The sequence below is a fragment of the Peromyscus leucopus genome, chromosome 9, assembly GCF_004664715.2.
Source record: "Peromyscus leucopus breed LL Stock chromosome 9, UCI_PerLeu_2.1, whole genome shotgun sequence".
Taxonomy (NCBI): Eukaryota; Metazoa; Chordata; class Mammalia; order Rodentia; family Cricetidae; genus Peromyscus; species Peromyscus leucopus.
The window spans coordinates 108,414,443-108,432,018 of NC_051070.1; the positions used below are offsets into that span (position 1 = coordinate 108,414,443).

General features: G+C 36.3%; 1 protein-coding gene across 7 annotated transcripts in view; it reads left to right on the forward strand.

Moving 5' to 3' along the window:
- The window catches only part of Ankrd28 (ankyrin repeat domain 28), a 146,534-nt gene that overhangs the window by 46,668 nt on the left and 82,290 nt on the right, over positions 1-17,576 (forward strand). For 2 of the 7 annotated variants that reach the window (XM_028891272.2, XM_037208735.1), the window contains exons 1-2: positions 6,363-7,879; positions 8,976-9,059. In XM_028891272.2, the coding sequence (XP_028747105.2) occupies positions 7,763-7,879; positions 8,976-9,059 (201 nt within the window). In that variant the 5' untranslated portion in view covers positions 6,363-7,762. Of the gene's footprint in view, positions 1-5,943; positions 7,880-8,975; positions 9,060-17,576 lie in introns of those variants that run through there. The other 5 variants (XM_028891267.2, XM_028891269.2, XM_028891271.2 and 2 more) reach the window with 4 other exon arrangements.

Below are 17,576 nucleotides of genomic sequence, written 5' to 3' on the forward strand. Positions count from 1 at the left end.
TGTCAAAAGTAAAGAAGGCAAAAGGGAAAACTGTTCTAATAATAATTATGAACTACTATCGTATTTTGGAAAGTAAATTTATTTTTTCATATCTCAAGAAGTAGGTTGAAAGTGAGCAAAGCTACTTATCATTGGTGCTGAGTTGAAAGCCAATATGAATTTGAGGGTCTTTTTTCTCTTTAATGTTTTGTTACTCTCAAATCTCCCATTTGATCTGTCTAGTATTACTAGTTTTTTTTTTTTTAGTTTTGGTGGTAGTTTTGTTGTTGTTGTTTTGGCTGTCTTGCTGTGGAGCCCAGTCTGGCCTTGAGTTCATAGACATGTACCACCATACCCAGCTGAATGTGAATTATTCTAAACAGGCTAAATTTTGCCCTTTAAAAAACACTGAAGAGATGGCTTGTTGATTAAGAGACTTGGTGCTCTTGTAGAGGATCTGGATTAAGTTCTATCACCCACATGGCAGCTCACAAGTGCCTGTAACTCCATGTCTAGGAGATCTCATATCCTTTTTCTGGCTTTCATGGGTACCACACACTCACAGGGCGCACACCACATACATGCAGGACTCGTACATACACATAAATTAAGTTCTTAAGAAAGATTATTTACAATTCATGTTGGTTTCTGTAATTTGAAAACACCTGCGTAAATGTAGTATTGCGTTACTGTACTTTAAAAGTTAAAGAGAGCAAGTTTCTATGGTTACCTTATGTTTATTTACTTTTTTAAGCAATAATTACATGAGGCAGCCAAAAATTTCCACTAGTACCAAAAGATTAGTAGCTTATGTGTACGTTGGTTATTCCATACACAAATTAAAACTGTATATATCACTTCCGTTCTAAAGTAACTATCATTTGGAAAATACTAAAGAAAATGACTCATGTCTTTTTTAACTGTAACAGGGTGGAGACATACTGAACATACTATTTTAAAATTCAAGTAATGACTCAGATAGTTTAGAACATTTTTCTTTAGTTCCGTGTATCAAAGAATGCTGAATTTTTTGGGGTATGGTGGTGAGTGCCTTTAATCTCAGCACTTGAGAGGCAAAGGCAGGAGTTCACGGCCAGTCTGGTCTACAAGTTCCAGGACAGCCAAGGCTACACAGAGAGACTCTGTCTTGAAAAAACAAAAAACAAACAGACAACGAAAAATGCTGTGTTTGTGCATAGCAATTTTTATGATTAAAAGCAGGAAAGTATTTTTCTAATGTGTTTATAGTATGGAATTTCTTTTCTAAATAACTTTTTATGACTTTAATAAGCTTATAAAATGCCATGCTTATAACTGTTAAGCAATGTTAATTCTATTAGTTGTAGCTGGTACTAAACTTCTTAAAAACAAAGGAGATATCTTATTAGAATCTATGACTAGTCCATTCTTAGCTAATTTAGTTGTTAAACCTGCCAACAATCATGCTGTAATTTTTCATATTCATCATATACACAGCATCACAGATATTCTTAAAAACTTTTGAGCCAATATAAGGTTAATCATATTTTAATGAGTCTTTTATTTGTAATAGAATATTGTTTGTTTTTTAATATAAGGGGTATTTTAAGCTGAAAATACTTTATATTTAAGATAGAAACTGGATTAAATAGTAAAGGGTCTTAAAGCAGTAGGAATTGAAATACTGTGCTTTAGGTTGAATGGTTTGGTTACTCAATGTGGTGACCATAGGAGGTTGATCACTTTTTCTTTTCAGTTTTTCCCTCTTTCAGACTTAGCATGGACGCTAGGATAACTCCATTCAGTCACAAGATACCCAGCATACTTCATGGCGTTATTATCAAACATGTTGTCCAGTAGGAGGGCTGTTTCCTTCTTTCTCTCCCTTTTTAGGTACAAAAATAAAGACTTTCCTAGAAGCACTACAGCTGACTTCTTGGCATGTGACAGAGCAAGCTAGCTCAGATTGCATGTCAATTACCAAATGAGTCACTTAGTAGGTAGAATAGAATTACCATGATACCTTACTCTATGCAAGATTTTTTTCCAAGTCATGTGGGATATAGAAGTGGACTTTCAAACAAAACTGAAGGTAGGCTGTAAGAAGGGAGGGATTAATGATGGTTAAATTAAAGTTGAATTAATGTAGCAACCAGAGGCAAGCTACATATTACATAGAAAGGTTAAACATTGTCATTTTCTTCCAGAGTTAATTTTCCCACCAGTATAAGTTATTCACAACACACTAATAATGGAAAATACTGTGAGAGTTCTAGAGTTTTTTGTTTTTAAAGAGGGGGCACTCTTAGACTGAAGGAAGCACCTGTATAAATGCCACTGACATAAAAAGAAAATGTCAAATTTAAGAAAATATATTTGAGAATAGGAAATAGGAAAAATTAGTCCTTAATTTTGACCAAATACAATGAAAGTTTTATCTTCAAATGTTTTTCTATTAATCTTCCCTGTGAAAACCATCCTCCTTTCTGCATCCTTGTGATCATAACTCAGGAGTTAATCCTCTTCTAACTGTTGATTGGGGCACCCGGGCTTATTCTGTAGCTTGGCTATTGTTAGTGCTGTGATAATGATGGATACACAGAGTCTTTGTTACATACTATCTTTGACTTCTTTGGGCATATACTGCAGAGTGTTATAGATGGGTCATATGGTAGTTGTATTTTTAATTTTTCAAGGACCGTCCATGTTGATTTCCATAGTGGCTGGACTAATTTATATTACCATCAGCAGTATGTAAGAGTGATCATATTGGAGTTGGACTTGGCAACCCAAGAGGAGGAAGAGTTTTCACAGTCAGGAGTACCATAAAAAAATAAGCTAATAGCTATAATATATACTATTATATATAATATATATAGAGAGATCCTGGTGTAGACCATATAGGCGCCCATGCTTGCTGCTTCAGCCTCTGTGAGCTCATGTGTGCCTTGCTTAGTTGATTCAGGGGGCCTTGTTCTCATCCTCCATCATCTCCTCTGGCTCTGCCAGTCATTTCCCCTCTTCTACAGGATTTTCTGAGATCTGAGGGGAGGGATTTGATGGAGACCTCCCATTTAGTCTCTCTCTCTCTCTCTCTCTCTCTCTCCTCTCTCTCTCTCTCTCTCTCTCTCTCTCTCTCTCTCTCTCTCTCTCTCTCTCTCTCTCTCTCCCCCTCCCCCTCCCTCCTTCTCTCCCTCCCTCCTTCCCCCTTCCTCCTCCCTCCCTTCCTCCCTCCCTCCCTTCCCTCCCTTCCTCTTCCCTCCCTCCCTCCCCTCCTCTTCCCTCCCTCCACATAATGCTGTGGGTCTCAGCATCTTATTTTGGACATGTTAAAAAAAATTAATTTTAGCAGTTTTTGCTAACCCTTTTTAAATGTGATAACTATATAGGAGTATTTAAATTACTCATGTGGGTATCTTCATATCTATTAGATCATACTGGACTAAGATTTGAGTAGTTTATTCATGCAGTACAAATGGTGTTTTTAAAATTTAGAGCCTTTCTCCTCAAATGTAAGAATGAGTTCTGATCCTAAAAGCTCCAGCCAGTTGGTATTGGTTTCTTTGAGAGGAAAAAAAAAAAAACAAGAAAACATAACAGTGAGGTTTGTGGATAACTTTATAAAAGCATCCATTAGTGTCCCATCCCACCCCCCTTTTTTTAAGAGGCTGGACAATTGGAAGTTATCTTACATGCTAGTTACAGTTAATGAATTTGTATGCTGTTCACTTTCTCATGAATGTATGATCTGTGTTTCTTATGTAAGCCTCTGGTCTATGTTGCCGTTCAGTATTTTGTGTTCTTGTACTGCTTATTTTTCTTATTTATAATATAGCACCCTGCTTATATTGTATAAGGTACATACAATATTTTCTGGTTATTTGATGTGCTGTGCATAGAAGAAATAAGATTGTTCAATTAATGCTATGTATTTTGGTAAATGTCTTTAAAATAAATATCCTTGTTCAAGGTGATTTTTGTGTGCCTTTAGATTATTACAGTATATTACATTTTGAGTAGAGTTGGCCAGGTCTTGCCATCCTTTATGACTTTTTCTAAATTAATTAAATTTGTGTAGTACTGATGTGTTAACACTTCATTTTCCAATCATGGTGTAGATGCCGACATAGGGGCTTTAAATTAAATTTTGAATTTTTGTAGGACAGATTTTTATGTAAAGAATGTTGGGAAGCTGGGCAGTGGTTGCGCACGCCTTTAATCCCAGCACTTGGGAAGCAGAGGCAGGTGGATCTCTGTGAGTTCAAGGCCAACCTGGTCTACAAAACAAGGACAACCAGAGCTACACAATGAAACTCTGTCTCAAAATCCCTCACCCCCCACCCCCAACACACACACACACACACACACACACACACACACACACACACACACACAAAATGGTTGGGAAAACCTTCAGGGAAAAGTTGGGCTCAAACAAGAAATAGGATGCAACTTCTTCAGTCAAAAGTAGGTGAACTTACACACTAGATACTTTGGAACAAGTTAAAATTATTTGTATGAAAAAAGGTTCTTTTTTGGAGAAGAATCCTGAAAATGGGCAATAAGATGTTACTATAATTTAATTTTTATATGTATCAAGTATTAGAATGATATATTTGATTCAACTATATGGAGGTGGATAACATTTATGTATGTTACAATAGTTGCATATTTGTCTTTAAAAACATTTTGTATATTTTAAGGTAACTAATAGAAGCAGACATGGTGACATGTACCTAGAAAACCATCTACTAGAGAGGTTGAAGCAGGCGAATCTGTTCAGTGCAGTAGTTCTAGGCCAGCCTGAGCAATATAGCAAGAGCCCATCCACCCTCCCTACAGAAGATAACTGTTGAACCCATGTGAATGTTGGTTCTTGTGTAGGTGGATATTTACAATTTTCATTTAGAATTTCTGACGTTCTTACCTATATTAAGTCTCCCCCCCATGATTTAATAAGTAAATTGGCTTAAACAAAGAGTAGCATTGAAATGCTCATTCAAAAATAACTTATTCACAAATAAATAATATCTTTTGTTACCTAAACTTTCAATAGTATTTATAGGTTTTCTTTAATGATCATTTCTACCACATTGAATTAAAATTTTAAAAGAATTTTATTGGTAGTAGGAATATATATTTTTGGCATCAAGCATTTTAGTCATTGGATGACTGAGCAAAATAATTAATTTCTGAGTTCTTTTTTCCTGTATAAAATGGGAATATAGGAGATTATTATATTAAGGAAGGATATATAGCACCAATCATAAAATGCTCAAAAATAACATGAGTTTGCTTATAAGAATACGGGGTGATAAAAGGGGAAAACACAGACCAAGGTGGGGCATAGTCTGTCTTTGTAATAAATCGGGAAATACTCTCAGTCTTGGGCCAAGTGAGAAAGGTAGTGAAGGCCAGCTTCAAAGGGGCTGGGGTGGTGTGTTTGCAGTGTTTACCTGGGGCATGCTAGACTCGTGCTGCAACCCCAGTCCCCAAACGGTTGGTTTTCACACTTCACTGTAGCTTTGGGGAAATTATTTTTATCGGGAAGGAGGGGTTGGTTGGTTGTTATCTTTGTAAGATTCTGTGCTCTTTTGACATGTGAGTAATTTGGGACAAGAACTTTAAACAATTATTTTATGCAGCTGCTTAATGGGTTTTTAAGACTTTAGAATGTGTTCAGATATGAAGGTATTATTTAATTTTTTTCAGTGAAAATTCAAATGATTCATAAAAACTTTGACATTAGGATTTCCACCTTTATGAAATTTTCAATTTTTTCTTTAAAAAAATGTATGAGTCAATAAATGATTAACCTAGAAGTCATAGCAAGCCTTAACATTTGTTTTCTTTAAACCTCTTTTCATTCTAGAAAATAACATACATCCGAGGGGGGAGAGGAAGGGAAAGGAGAGGGGGAGGAGGAGGAGGAGGAGGAGGAGGAGGAGGAGGAGGAGGAGGAGGAGGAGGAAGAAAACGGTCTTGGCAGAAATAAGAGTAATGCACCTTAACTCAGCTTCATGGTTTTTAGTCTGATGGAATATTTCTCTTTCTTTTTGAGATCTCTCTTGGGAATTCACTACAGACATTCTTACTGCAGCTGTTAACATGGAGTTAAACATTTGCTGTACTGTGGCATGCGAAAGCAGTTAAGCTGTTTGGGATTGTTTACTTGCTAAAGCCAGTGTTAGTCAGCAGAGGCAGTACACCAGATTTCCTTGTGGCTTTTAGTGGAAAATGTTAAAAGCGCACTTATTTTTCAGTTATAGAATTTTCAGTTTGATCTGGATTAGTCACAGAACTGGCATGAACCTTCTAATTGTGAAGGCTGTCCAAATGCACTGTTTTTTTTCCCTGCTAGAGGAAGTTACATCCTGAGCAGTCGCTCAGCTCTCTGGTAAGTGTAACATGTGAGCATTACTAGGCATTTCATCCTGCGGGTTGCAGTCTGTGCTCTTCAGACTGTTGCTGGGTTGAAATGCTTCTGCAGGACCGATTCTGAGGTTGTGTAGATATTTCTCAAGGGCCTTCTCATTGAGGATATCAGCGGCATTTTGCAAGATCATCTGAGGAACAGGAAAGCATCTGAAATCAACTGAAAAGGATAACTGTAGCGGTTTTTTACTGGGGAAGGAAACTGTCTTGGCACAGAGGCAGATGATTGAATAAAGTAGTTGGCTCAGAGAAGATGCACAGTCTGCTGTTTTTCCTCTGAATGAAGACCGTTTAATGGAAGCTGTATTCGTGTAGAGATGAAAGGAAATACTAGCGTGATAAACTACTTTCTTCCCTTCTCTTTTTAAAATGAAAGAAAACTCAGAAGCAGTAATTGGAGCTCAAAGGTCTTCTGATTCTTTTCCTGTCTGCTTGTTGTGTTAGGATTCTCCACTGACACCATTTCTGCCTGGTGCCTGGTTCTTTTTGCTGGGCAGCCAGAAACAACTGCCTGATGGAGAAAGAATGAAAGCTTTGCCGTGCCTATGTTCCTGATGGGATAAAGCTATCTGTGTTTCGGCTGTTACATGCGAAGTCTGGATTAATCAGTTTGTGTTCTCGTACCAGTAATCCTGTTGTCTCCTGTGATCTGACTCATCACGTGTAAATGTGCTGCAGCTTTGCTGTTAATGCAGAGTGGTGGCTGTTTCCTTTTTCTTTCTTTCCTGAACACAGAAAGAATTGTCAACCCTTCAATTTTTAGGATTTATGCTAAATTCTATATCTTTTTGTTTCCTGGATAATATCTGTATTAAGTCAGTGAAACTGAAAAAAAATGAAGACAAAGTAGAAGTGGGAACAGAACAGTGAGATTCTGTTTTTTTATTTTCAGCTACAAGCCGCCCAGCCTACTGGTAACTATATGACCTTGTAGACAAGAGTGGGATATCTGTGGCCACCCTCTCCCATAGCAGTTGTTTCTAATTGCATTTTTTATGCTCTGGTGGCATGTCACCCAAAACAATGATTGTTTTGTACCAGTAAATTTCAGAGCTCAATGTAACTACTTTGGTGGAAGAAAAATATTTTTAAAAGAATTAGTCCTTGACAGAGTTTTAATTATTGACACATTGATGTGAAACTTTTTATAGATTGCAATAACCTGGCAGAAAGAAATAGGTTTTTATTTTAGGAAGTTATGTATCTTAATTTTAAACTTGAGTTTCTCTAATATTATCAACTATAAAACCAGCTGCACTGTTCAGAGAATGTTCATAAGTGGTGTACAGAAGAGGAGGAAAAACTGCTTGTGCTCGTCCCACTGTGACTTCTATCACGTAGTGTGGAGTTGAATGTTTTAAAAGAGCGAATGAGTCGAGTGTGTATTGTTGTTTTGGAGGAGGTAGAAGATGATTCTCCTGTATTCATTTCTAAGTTGCCCCAGGAAAGTAAATCTCTACATTCTCCATCCTCTGGAAATGTATTGGTAAGCTACAAAAGTTTCTGTTGATTATATTTTTTAGAGCTAGTTATGTAAATTTAATTTTTTAAGAATACACTGAGTTAGATTTTCTAGTTTCATTAGAAGCTCCAGGCAGTGTGTGGGTCTGTATGATGCAGTATTATTTGTATGTAAAAGGAGCACATTACTGAGTTTTTCTTTTTCAAATGCTTAGGTTCCACTTTAGACTGTATCTGTTCATCTCCTTATGAGGACTTGAAAATAAACTAAGAAGTAGTTATGAAAACATGCTCTTGTTTTGGTTTTAGATCTGATCTGACAAGAATCAGGAACTCTGCTTATTTTTGAAAAGGTTGACTACTACCAGCAACGTCAAGGCATAGCCTTTTCTATAAAGAATTTTACCTATTTGCATGCAAGACTTTATATTAAAAAGAATCAGGGTACATCCTTAACCTTGTTTTGAACACTGTTGTCAACTAACTCCTTATTTGACTAGTATAGTATGATGCCTTGGAGAGGCTATGTTGTTTTTAGGAAATTATATTTAGACATGCATATGTTTATCTTTTCATATTATTCAGATGTATATTATTTCCTGGTTTTGAATTTTTTTATCAGTTGCTAAATTTCCTTTCTAGGATTTCTATCATATACATATAGTAGGAACCCCATGTATGTTATTCAAAATCTCCTCCTTTCATAGCCCTCAGTGGGATTAAGAATTGCATATTTGACCGGTTCTATTCCAAAAATAGATTTGAATTATCAGACTTATATTTTTTTGTGTGTGTGTGTGTATCTTTGTTTTCATCATATATAAGCAGAGAGCTTTCACATAAGAAATAAAATGAGTGTCTATTGCATTATTTTGATCTAATTGCTTTTGAATAGATTTATTAATTAAGCTTCTTTGTTATACATGCTCCTCACAGGATGAATCCCATACTTTGATATGATCAGGCTGCATAAAATGTCTGATTTATGTTCCTTACCCTCTCAAAAAAGATTATGGCCGTGAGGGAGAAAAAAACATTAGATTTAGAAACCACGCAGAAATATCTTTAAAATTATACATATGATATGATTAATGTTTTGTTACTTTTTTTTTTTTTTTTAGCCATCACTGGTGCAAGCTATATTTAACGGTGATCCAGATGAAGTTCGAGCACTAATATTTAAGAAAGAAGATGTTAACTTTCAGGTAAAACAGTTCACTTACACCAACCTTTTTAACCTACTTTTAAAATATCTCTTTCCTAGTATTGTAATTTTGTTTGCATGTTTTTGTTTAAAAGCATAATTCTGCAACTGTTGTTTTAAGTGAAGGCAGGAAAGTCTTGCTTGGGATCCAGAGGGGTACACTGGACATATGTAATGCACTATATGAAAACCCACAGCTCCTCGAAGCCAATTAAAATGTTTTTGTCCTCTGACCTTTTTACTTTAAAATTTTCAAATACAGGAGTGTTGAAAAAATAGTCTCAAGACCCTTCCTTTGGTTCAACATTGATAACATTTTACTATTTACTCTCATTCACAAAGATAGATCGTGTGTGCATGTGTGTATGTGTATGTGTGTGTAGATACACACGTTCTTCTTTTGTTGAACCATGTTTTAAAAGTAAATTGCAAAGCTGGGCGGTGGTGGCGCACGCCTTTAATCCCAGCCCTCGGGAGGCAGAGCCAGGCGGATCTCTGTGAGTTCAAGGCCAACCTGGGCTACCAAGTGAGCTCCAGGAAAGGCGCAAAGCTACACAGAGAAACCCTGTCTCGAAAAAACAAAAAAAAACAAAACAAAACAAAAAGTAAATTGCAAATATGATAATTCATAATAATGTTTTTTTTAGATATAAGGGTTCTTTTAAAAACTTGACTGAAAAGATTTCTATAAAGTTAAAATGTATCTACTTTGATTATGAAATCAGATGTGATTTCTGTAAATAATTGTGGTGAGAGTTTAATGAAGACTTTATTAGTGTATATTTGCTATACAAAATGGTGGGCTTCATCAATGACATTTTATGTTTAAGTAAATCATGTACTTTTATTTTATTTACTCTCCATTACCCTTTCCTATCCTCCCCATCCCTTCCTCTTTTCAAATAGTCTTTCCATTTTCGTGGGTCATATTTGTTTGATTCTATGTAGACAGATAGATAGATACATACATACATACACACAGAGAGACACATACATATACAAAGGCTCTTGATTTCTAATTAGACTCAATTATGAGGGACTAATTGTTTGAAAACTTTTTGAACTTAAGAACATAGTAGATGTAATATTCTCTGGAAACAAATGTTCCTCTGAGCTAAGGATGACATGAAAAGTCCCATGACTCCTAAAGCTACTGTAACACCACCAAAAGAGATGTTCTAGAATTTTTTGTAATTATAAAAAAGCACATACTACAAACACATCTTGAACTCGGATCTTTCTCTTTAATTTTATAGAGTACACCGACCATTTAATGTTAGTAAATATTTAAAGTTTATCTTTTTTTTTTTTTGAGTTCTGATTATCTGAGTAGATTTGCATTATTGTCTCAAATGGTTGATTTCTAAGAACATGGAGTGTTGACCTAGAGACTACTATCATAACCCCCCCCCCCCAAACCTTTTTTAAGTAAATGGCTTCTTGGATTATATTTAGTTGGAGAAACATGCACCTAATTCAGGATTTACTTATTTTAAATGGAGTACATGGTTCACTTTACCTAATTAGGCTGTCTTAGCAAGTCTACTTTGCCTAGCACAGAAAATAGTTGTAGGGGTATAGATGTATGAGCAGAAGGGAAACAGACATACACTATTTCGTTTGGTTTTTGATCTTTAACTTTAATAATCATTACAAAGCTCGTAGGTGCCATTGCTTTTCTTTTCTTTTTTTTTTTTTTTTTTTTTTTTTTTTTTCGAGACAGGGTTTCTCTGTGTAGCTTTGCGCCTTTCCTGGAGCTCACTTGGTAGCCCAGGCTGGCCTCGAACTCACAGAGATCCGCCTGGCTCTGCCTCCCAAGTGCTGGGATTAAAGGCGTGCGCCACCACCGCCCGGCTTACCATTGCTTTTCTTATTTTATTAGGTCAAAATACCTTAAATGGAGCCTTGTTTTTGAACATCATTAGCACTATAAGAAATATTAGTGGCCCTTCTTTGAGGGAGAATGTAGTAGGTTCCTGGTCATAACAAAGGTTAAGTGTTGAAGAATTATACTCCTTAACTCAGATTTCATGTTTTTAAAGGTTATTTTATGCAAATGTATATATGGTATATGTGTGTGTGCCTATGTATCTCTGCATGTGGAGGCCAGATGTTGACATTGGATGTCTCCTCAAGTTGCTCTTTACCTTATATTTTGAGGCAGGGTCTTTCACTTAATCTAGAGATTTGCCTATCAGTAACCACCCAGCACTGACTGGGGTTACAGATGCTTGCTTCCACCCCTAGATTTTGCATAGCTCCTGGGGATCTGAACTCAAATAAGGCAATTTACTGGCTAAGTAAGTGGAAGCTTATTGCATGTGTAATTTGTTGATGGAAGTTATTTGTTGTAGGTTGGTGATCAAATTCAAGGCCTTACGCATGCTTGTTGAATAATTTACTCCAGAGCAAGATGATTATCAGTTAGTTGTCCTTATGACAATGCAGAGTTTAGGACGTGAGCCTTGTCCTGACAGCATGGGATGAGTAACAACTGCACATATTCAAAACAGACAAAGCAGAAAGAATTTTTTATTCTGTAGATTTACTTTCAAATCAGGAGAAAACATCTTTTCTAGAATACTGATGAAACAGCCCTGCAGTCTTGGTGGTTACAGGCCTGCTCTATCAGCAGGCAAAATAGAAAATGATTATCTATTTATGTAATTAATTAATTTGCTTGTATGAGTTGTGATTTGTTGCCTGCTTCATTTCCTGGGGAAAGAATAGGAACTTGTTTTCATTGCTATGTCTGGAGTGGATCTGTATCTTCATAGGAAGGAGGAACAAAAAAGTAGTTGCTTACATCTGTAATTACCAAGGCTAAATAACTGATTCTTTTACAACAGAAATAACAAACTTCTGGAAAAATGAAAAGTTACTTATGAAAGAAGCACTGTAAACCACTAGGGATAAATAACATAAAAATTAAAGCTATATGGTGTTTATAATATAAAGAACATGTAGACTATAAGTGGAATTTTTTTTATCATTTTAGATGTACACCTTTGAACAAATCCTACCAACTTCAGCACTGACATTATGCTTTTGTTGTATATATGTAGGGTTACATTAATGAGCTTCAGAATCATTCTTGAACCCAGATTTAGGATTCTCCAAAAATCCTCAATAGCTTTGAATGCCTTTCTGACTTTACCCAGAATATTTCATTTGTTTTTTTATTTATATGACTAAAATAATAATTAAGTATCTTTCCTTAGAATATATAAGAATTTGATCTCATATTGTAGTTGTCAAATAATTTAATCTGAAATATTGATGGCACCCCACTTCAGAGAAAAGTCTGATCCATACTTACAGGAAAGCTGTTTTTCTACAAGTAAAAATTATTTTTCTCTATCCAGAGTGGTAGAAATTAGTGTTACTTACAAAATTTGACTTCAGAGACAGACATTTGTATGAACTTTTTAAAAATGTTACTTAGTTTTACTCAAAGAACCATCTTGTGAAGTTAGCAGAAAAATATTTCTATTTCATCATTCACTGTCAAAATAAGATTCACAAAAGTTAAAAATCTCTAGGATCAGTAGATATAGCACAACATTTAGATTTTTTTTAGCTTATGCACTTAGATAAATTTTAGTTTCTTTTAACAATATTTTATACTTTCACTGAGTATGATTTTTGTCAGGTTTTTCTATATTCTGTACTTTTTGTTCCTAATGTAAACGGTGTTTCATTTAATTTGAAATGCTTAAATTTTCCTATGTACACAACCTGTTTAACAGGCCCTCTTCCCTGTAACACAGCCATTCTCACTGAAGATGACCTTTTTATGAGTATGTTGGAAAAAGCTTACATGCTCTAGAAGCTCATTGCAAACAAAAGGCCAAGGTGTATAAATTATAAACACTGTGATTTTTAACATTCCATACCTGAGATGAATCAATTTACATGGAGTAAAGTTCTTTCTGGAAGTACATCTCCACTGGCCAGAATGCACAGCTACCATTAAGATCCTTCTGCTCATTTCTGTGACCCTCAACATCCTTTTTCTGATTGTAGATGGTCTGCCCTGCCACCCATGGGGTGAGACTGTTTACAAAGAAGTATCAAATGCTAGGACTCTGAATTTAGAATCTACCTCTAGCTTTGATTTTCCACTATAGTAGAAACAGGGCACACCCAGGAGAATCCTCTATGTAGAGGTGCAGTGCTATTTTGGATGAGGTATGATATAAGCAAAATGGAACTTACCTTACCCTTCTAATATAGTTCCTAAGTTTATGTCATCCGGTGGGGTCCCTAGACCATACTACATAGCTTTTTTTGACATTTAAAGGTAAAATTTATGGATAGTTACTAGTTGTTTTAGTTGGTATTAACAACTAAAGTATTAGTTACTTTTAGAGGGCAGCCGGTATGAGGAAAAAGCTGCCGTACGTTTATAGATGAAAGTTAATCTCTATGAGATTTGTGTGTATGTATATGTATGCACATGTGTTGTGTGTATATAAATGGAGATCACATGTCAGTAAGGAGTGCCTTTCTGTCACTCTCTGCCTTATTCTTTGAGACAAGGTCTCACTGACCGTAAAGTACTGATCCAGCTAGACGGGCTAGTCAGCAAGCTCCATGGATCTGCCTGTCTCTGTGCCTCCTACCCTTAGTGATGGAATTATAAATATATGTCTGTGTGTGCTAAGGATTCAAACTCAGGTCAGACTTGGCAGCAAGCACCTTGACCCATTGAGTCACCTTGTTGACCCTCATAAGAATTCTTTATTAATCATATTAGAAGGCCTTATCATCTCTTAAACCTTTCCCCCACTCCCTTTCACTGTCCCGTTGGCAGTACCTACATTTTGGGGAGATCACATTCAAATCATTTTGCCCTCAGTGCTCAGGTCAGGAACCTCAACTTTTAGAAAAGCCATTTTTCTAAAAGTTCTTGTCATTAGAGTTTTTCTGACAAGCTGAGTTTTTATTATTGTATTACAGAGAGGAAAGTTACAATTGTAAGATTATCAAGCACAAGATCAAAAAAGTAACTGAAGAAATTATGGAACCCTGGGGCAGGTGGGAGTAGAGACAGGATGGATGCTGATCACTGCCATTCTGCACAACTACTCAAGTGAGCCAAATGTGTAGTTTTTTGGTAACATGGGGCTTCCATTTCAGATCATGTTGCCAGATTATTGGTACATACAAAGCCAATATAAGTAGCTGATACATTCAAAATTGTGCAAATCAAAATACTTTTACTTTGAGTCAGGACTGAAAGGGAAAACTTGCGTCATCCCACTCAATGTTGTATTCACAAAGAAAATATTTTACTCCGCACTACATAATTGAGATTCTCTACTATGAAATGATTGTAGAGTATTTATTAAATAAATATGCAGTTTCATAAAATTGCTAGGAAACCTTAAAATAAATTTTTCATGTCTTATAATCACTGTAGAATACATTTTATCTTAGTTACACATTTAAAAATAACACTATGCTTTTTTTCCTGTTGTTGTCTTGGCACTCTTATGCCAAAGTTACAGGCAGACACAGCCGCACCTGTTTTTTCCCATGTTGGAGGTTTGAACTTAGGTCCCCCTGCTTGCAGAACAACCGCACTTGCACACTGAACCATCTCCCCAACCTTTGTTAGCTTTATAGAGAATCAAGGATTTGAATAAATTTCACCATATTTCAAAGATGCTCTCCTATACCAATAAAATGTAGTAAATGAAGTGTTTTAGAATGTGTGATATATGCTTTTAAAAAAAATCAGGTACAAAATGTAATAATAGCTCAAGTATTTCCAAACATTGGTTTGGAAAAGCAATGGAATTTAGGGAAGGTTTGTGGGGGTTTTTTTTGTTTGTTTGTTTTTGTTTTGTGTTTTTATATAGAAACTGGGTTGCTTATTTGCCTCTCCAAGATTATTTTACATGAATCTTCAGTAATCTCTTTTAGTCTTAGTTTCCATATAGAAGCAAATTGGTATTCAGGGATATAAAGAGTGAGCATAGTATTTAAATTTTTCTGACAACTTTTTTGAACTCAAAAGGCTTTCCCAGAGCAATAAAACAAGCTAATAGGTATGCTTTGTGTTTTGGAAGGGAGTTTCAGTGCTAAGGATTGAACATAAAATCTGGCATGTGAGAGGAAGAGCCCTCTTATTTACTTTTTTTTAAAAAAAATTTATTTTATTTTATTTTATTCATGAGGGTTTTGCCTGCATATATGTCTTGTGAACTATGCAGGCAAGGCCAAAAGAGGGTGTTGGGTCCCTTGGAACTAAAGTTAAAGTTGTGAGTACTATGTGGGTACTAAGAACCAAACCCTGGTCCTCCAAGATGAGTAGCAAGTGCTCTTAACCACTGAGATCTCTCCAGCCTCCTTAAGACTTTGAAACTTGCCAGCCAGTGGTGGCTCAGGCCTTAATCCCAGCATGCAGGAGGTAGAGGCAGGCAGATTCCTGTGAATTTGTGGCTAGCCTGGTCTACAGAGTGAGTTCCAGGACAGCCAGAGCTACACAGAAAAACCCGGGGGAGGGGGTGGGAGGAGGGGGATGACAGGATGACAACGTAAGCTTTAAAACATGTTCTCGCTGAGTTTCCTAGACAAGCGTTGAATTTCCAATATTCCTGCCTTGTCCTTCTGAGTATTTGGGATTACAGGTCTGGCCTTAGCTACTGGTCTTAACTTGGATATCCCATTTCAGAGCCTATATCTTCTGCTAGTACTGATACACCTCCCCCTTAGTTTAAATGGACCTCAGTTGATATTTTGTAAAAATGATTACTGTTGTCCAGTTTTTTTCTCTTCTTGTTCTGAATATTAGCACATCAAAATACCATTTGTACTACAGAATGATGCAGTTCTCATTTTAGGGGACTAGAGAGGTGACTCAGTAGTTACAAGTATGTATTGCTCTTGCAGAAGACCCAAGTTTGTTTGTGATTCACAACTGCCTATAACTGAAGTTCCAGGGGATCCAGCACCCTCTCTGGCCTCTGTGGACACTTACATACATGTATACATGCACACAGAAAAGCATACACGTATATCTATATCTATATCTATAGTCAAATCTTATTTTAAAAATCGTAGTCTTTATTTTTTTTTTTAAGTTTCTGCTCCTAATTTAGTCTTTCATATCTTGAATCCAATAGATCATATAATATACAATATATTATTACTTAGGTCTGAGTTCTCTCTTTCTCTCTCTCTCCCCCTTCCTCCCTCCCTCCTTCCCTCCTTCCCTCCCTCCCTCCCTCCCTCCCTCCCTTCCTCCGTCTTTTTCATTTTTCTTTTTTCAAGACAGGGTTTTTGTGTGTTGCCCTGGCTGTTCTGGAACTCACTGTATAGCCCAGGCTGGCCTCTTTCTCTTGAGTGCTGGGATTAAAGGCATGCGCCACCACTGCCCTGGTCTGAGTTCTTTTCTACAGTAGATTTATTTTAAAATTTTACCTGGTTCCAGTGAATATACAACACAGTTTATACATCCTGCTATTGCTAGGTTATTTTCAGTTTTTGTGTGCTAGGAACAATGAAGCTTATTTTAAACATGTCTCTGGTATACATGGTATACATAAGCTTGTGTTTCTATAGGGTATACATATGGCCTATAGACTGTGTGTGTACATAGCACTTTATAATGTATATTGTTAATTCGTATTCTCATAAGTGCTGTATCAGAATTGTTGGTGTATATCTTTGGACCACATCCTTGGTTTTTTAGTAGAATCTGATATTATAAAGTGTTTGACTTCCTTCCCATTTATTGGCACATAGCACTTAAAACCCTTGAACTTCTAAGTATGATATTGTCTTTTGTATATTAGTCAGATGACTAAGTCTAGGAGCCCCCAAGTAGCTTCAGGATGGGATTCAATCACCCGAAAGACCAAGGCATTATTAACGGTCTTTCATATCCACCTTCTAGCTTCTGGAGAAGAAAGACTCAAGATTGGTGTGATCACCAGTGATCACACACAGGAGTTCCTGAAGGAATGGCATATACACAGGAAGACAGGAGGTCATAAGAACTCTTAATTTATAGTCAGAAGCACAGAAAAGACAACATGGAACTTGTGACTAGTGTACTGTGTCATTTAATACTGTCTCCCAAGTAAGGAGTGTTAGGCCTAAATTTGAATTAAAGGTCATCCAAACAAGTCCACAGCAGGACTGATTGCTTGTTTCCTGATGGTAATAGGGAACCTAAATATGTGACACATTGGTCACAGACATAGGACAGACTATGTTTGTTTGTTCCTATATCCTTAATAAAAAGACAAGTAGCCCAATTGAAAAAACAGGCAAAGGATGAATAGACCTTCAGAGAAAGTGCATAATGGTTGATAAGCACATGAAGACATGTGGAACATGATTAGCCATCAGGGAAATATTAATAAGAGCCACTCAATACACACTGGTATGAAGTTGTGTTTTTTTGGTTTGGGTTAGGTTTTTTTGCGTTTGTTTGTTGTTTGTTTTTTAAGTCAGAGTCTCACTGTGTTACCCTAGCTGGCCTGGAACTCACTATGGTAGACTA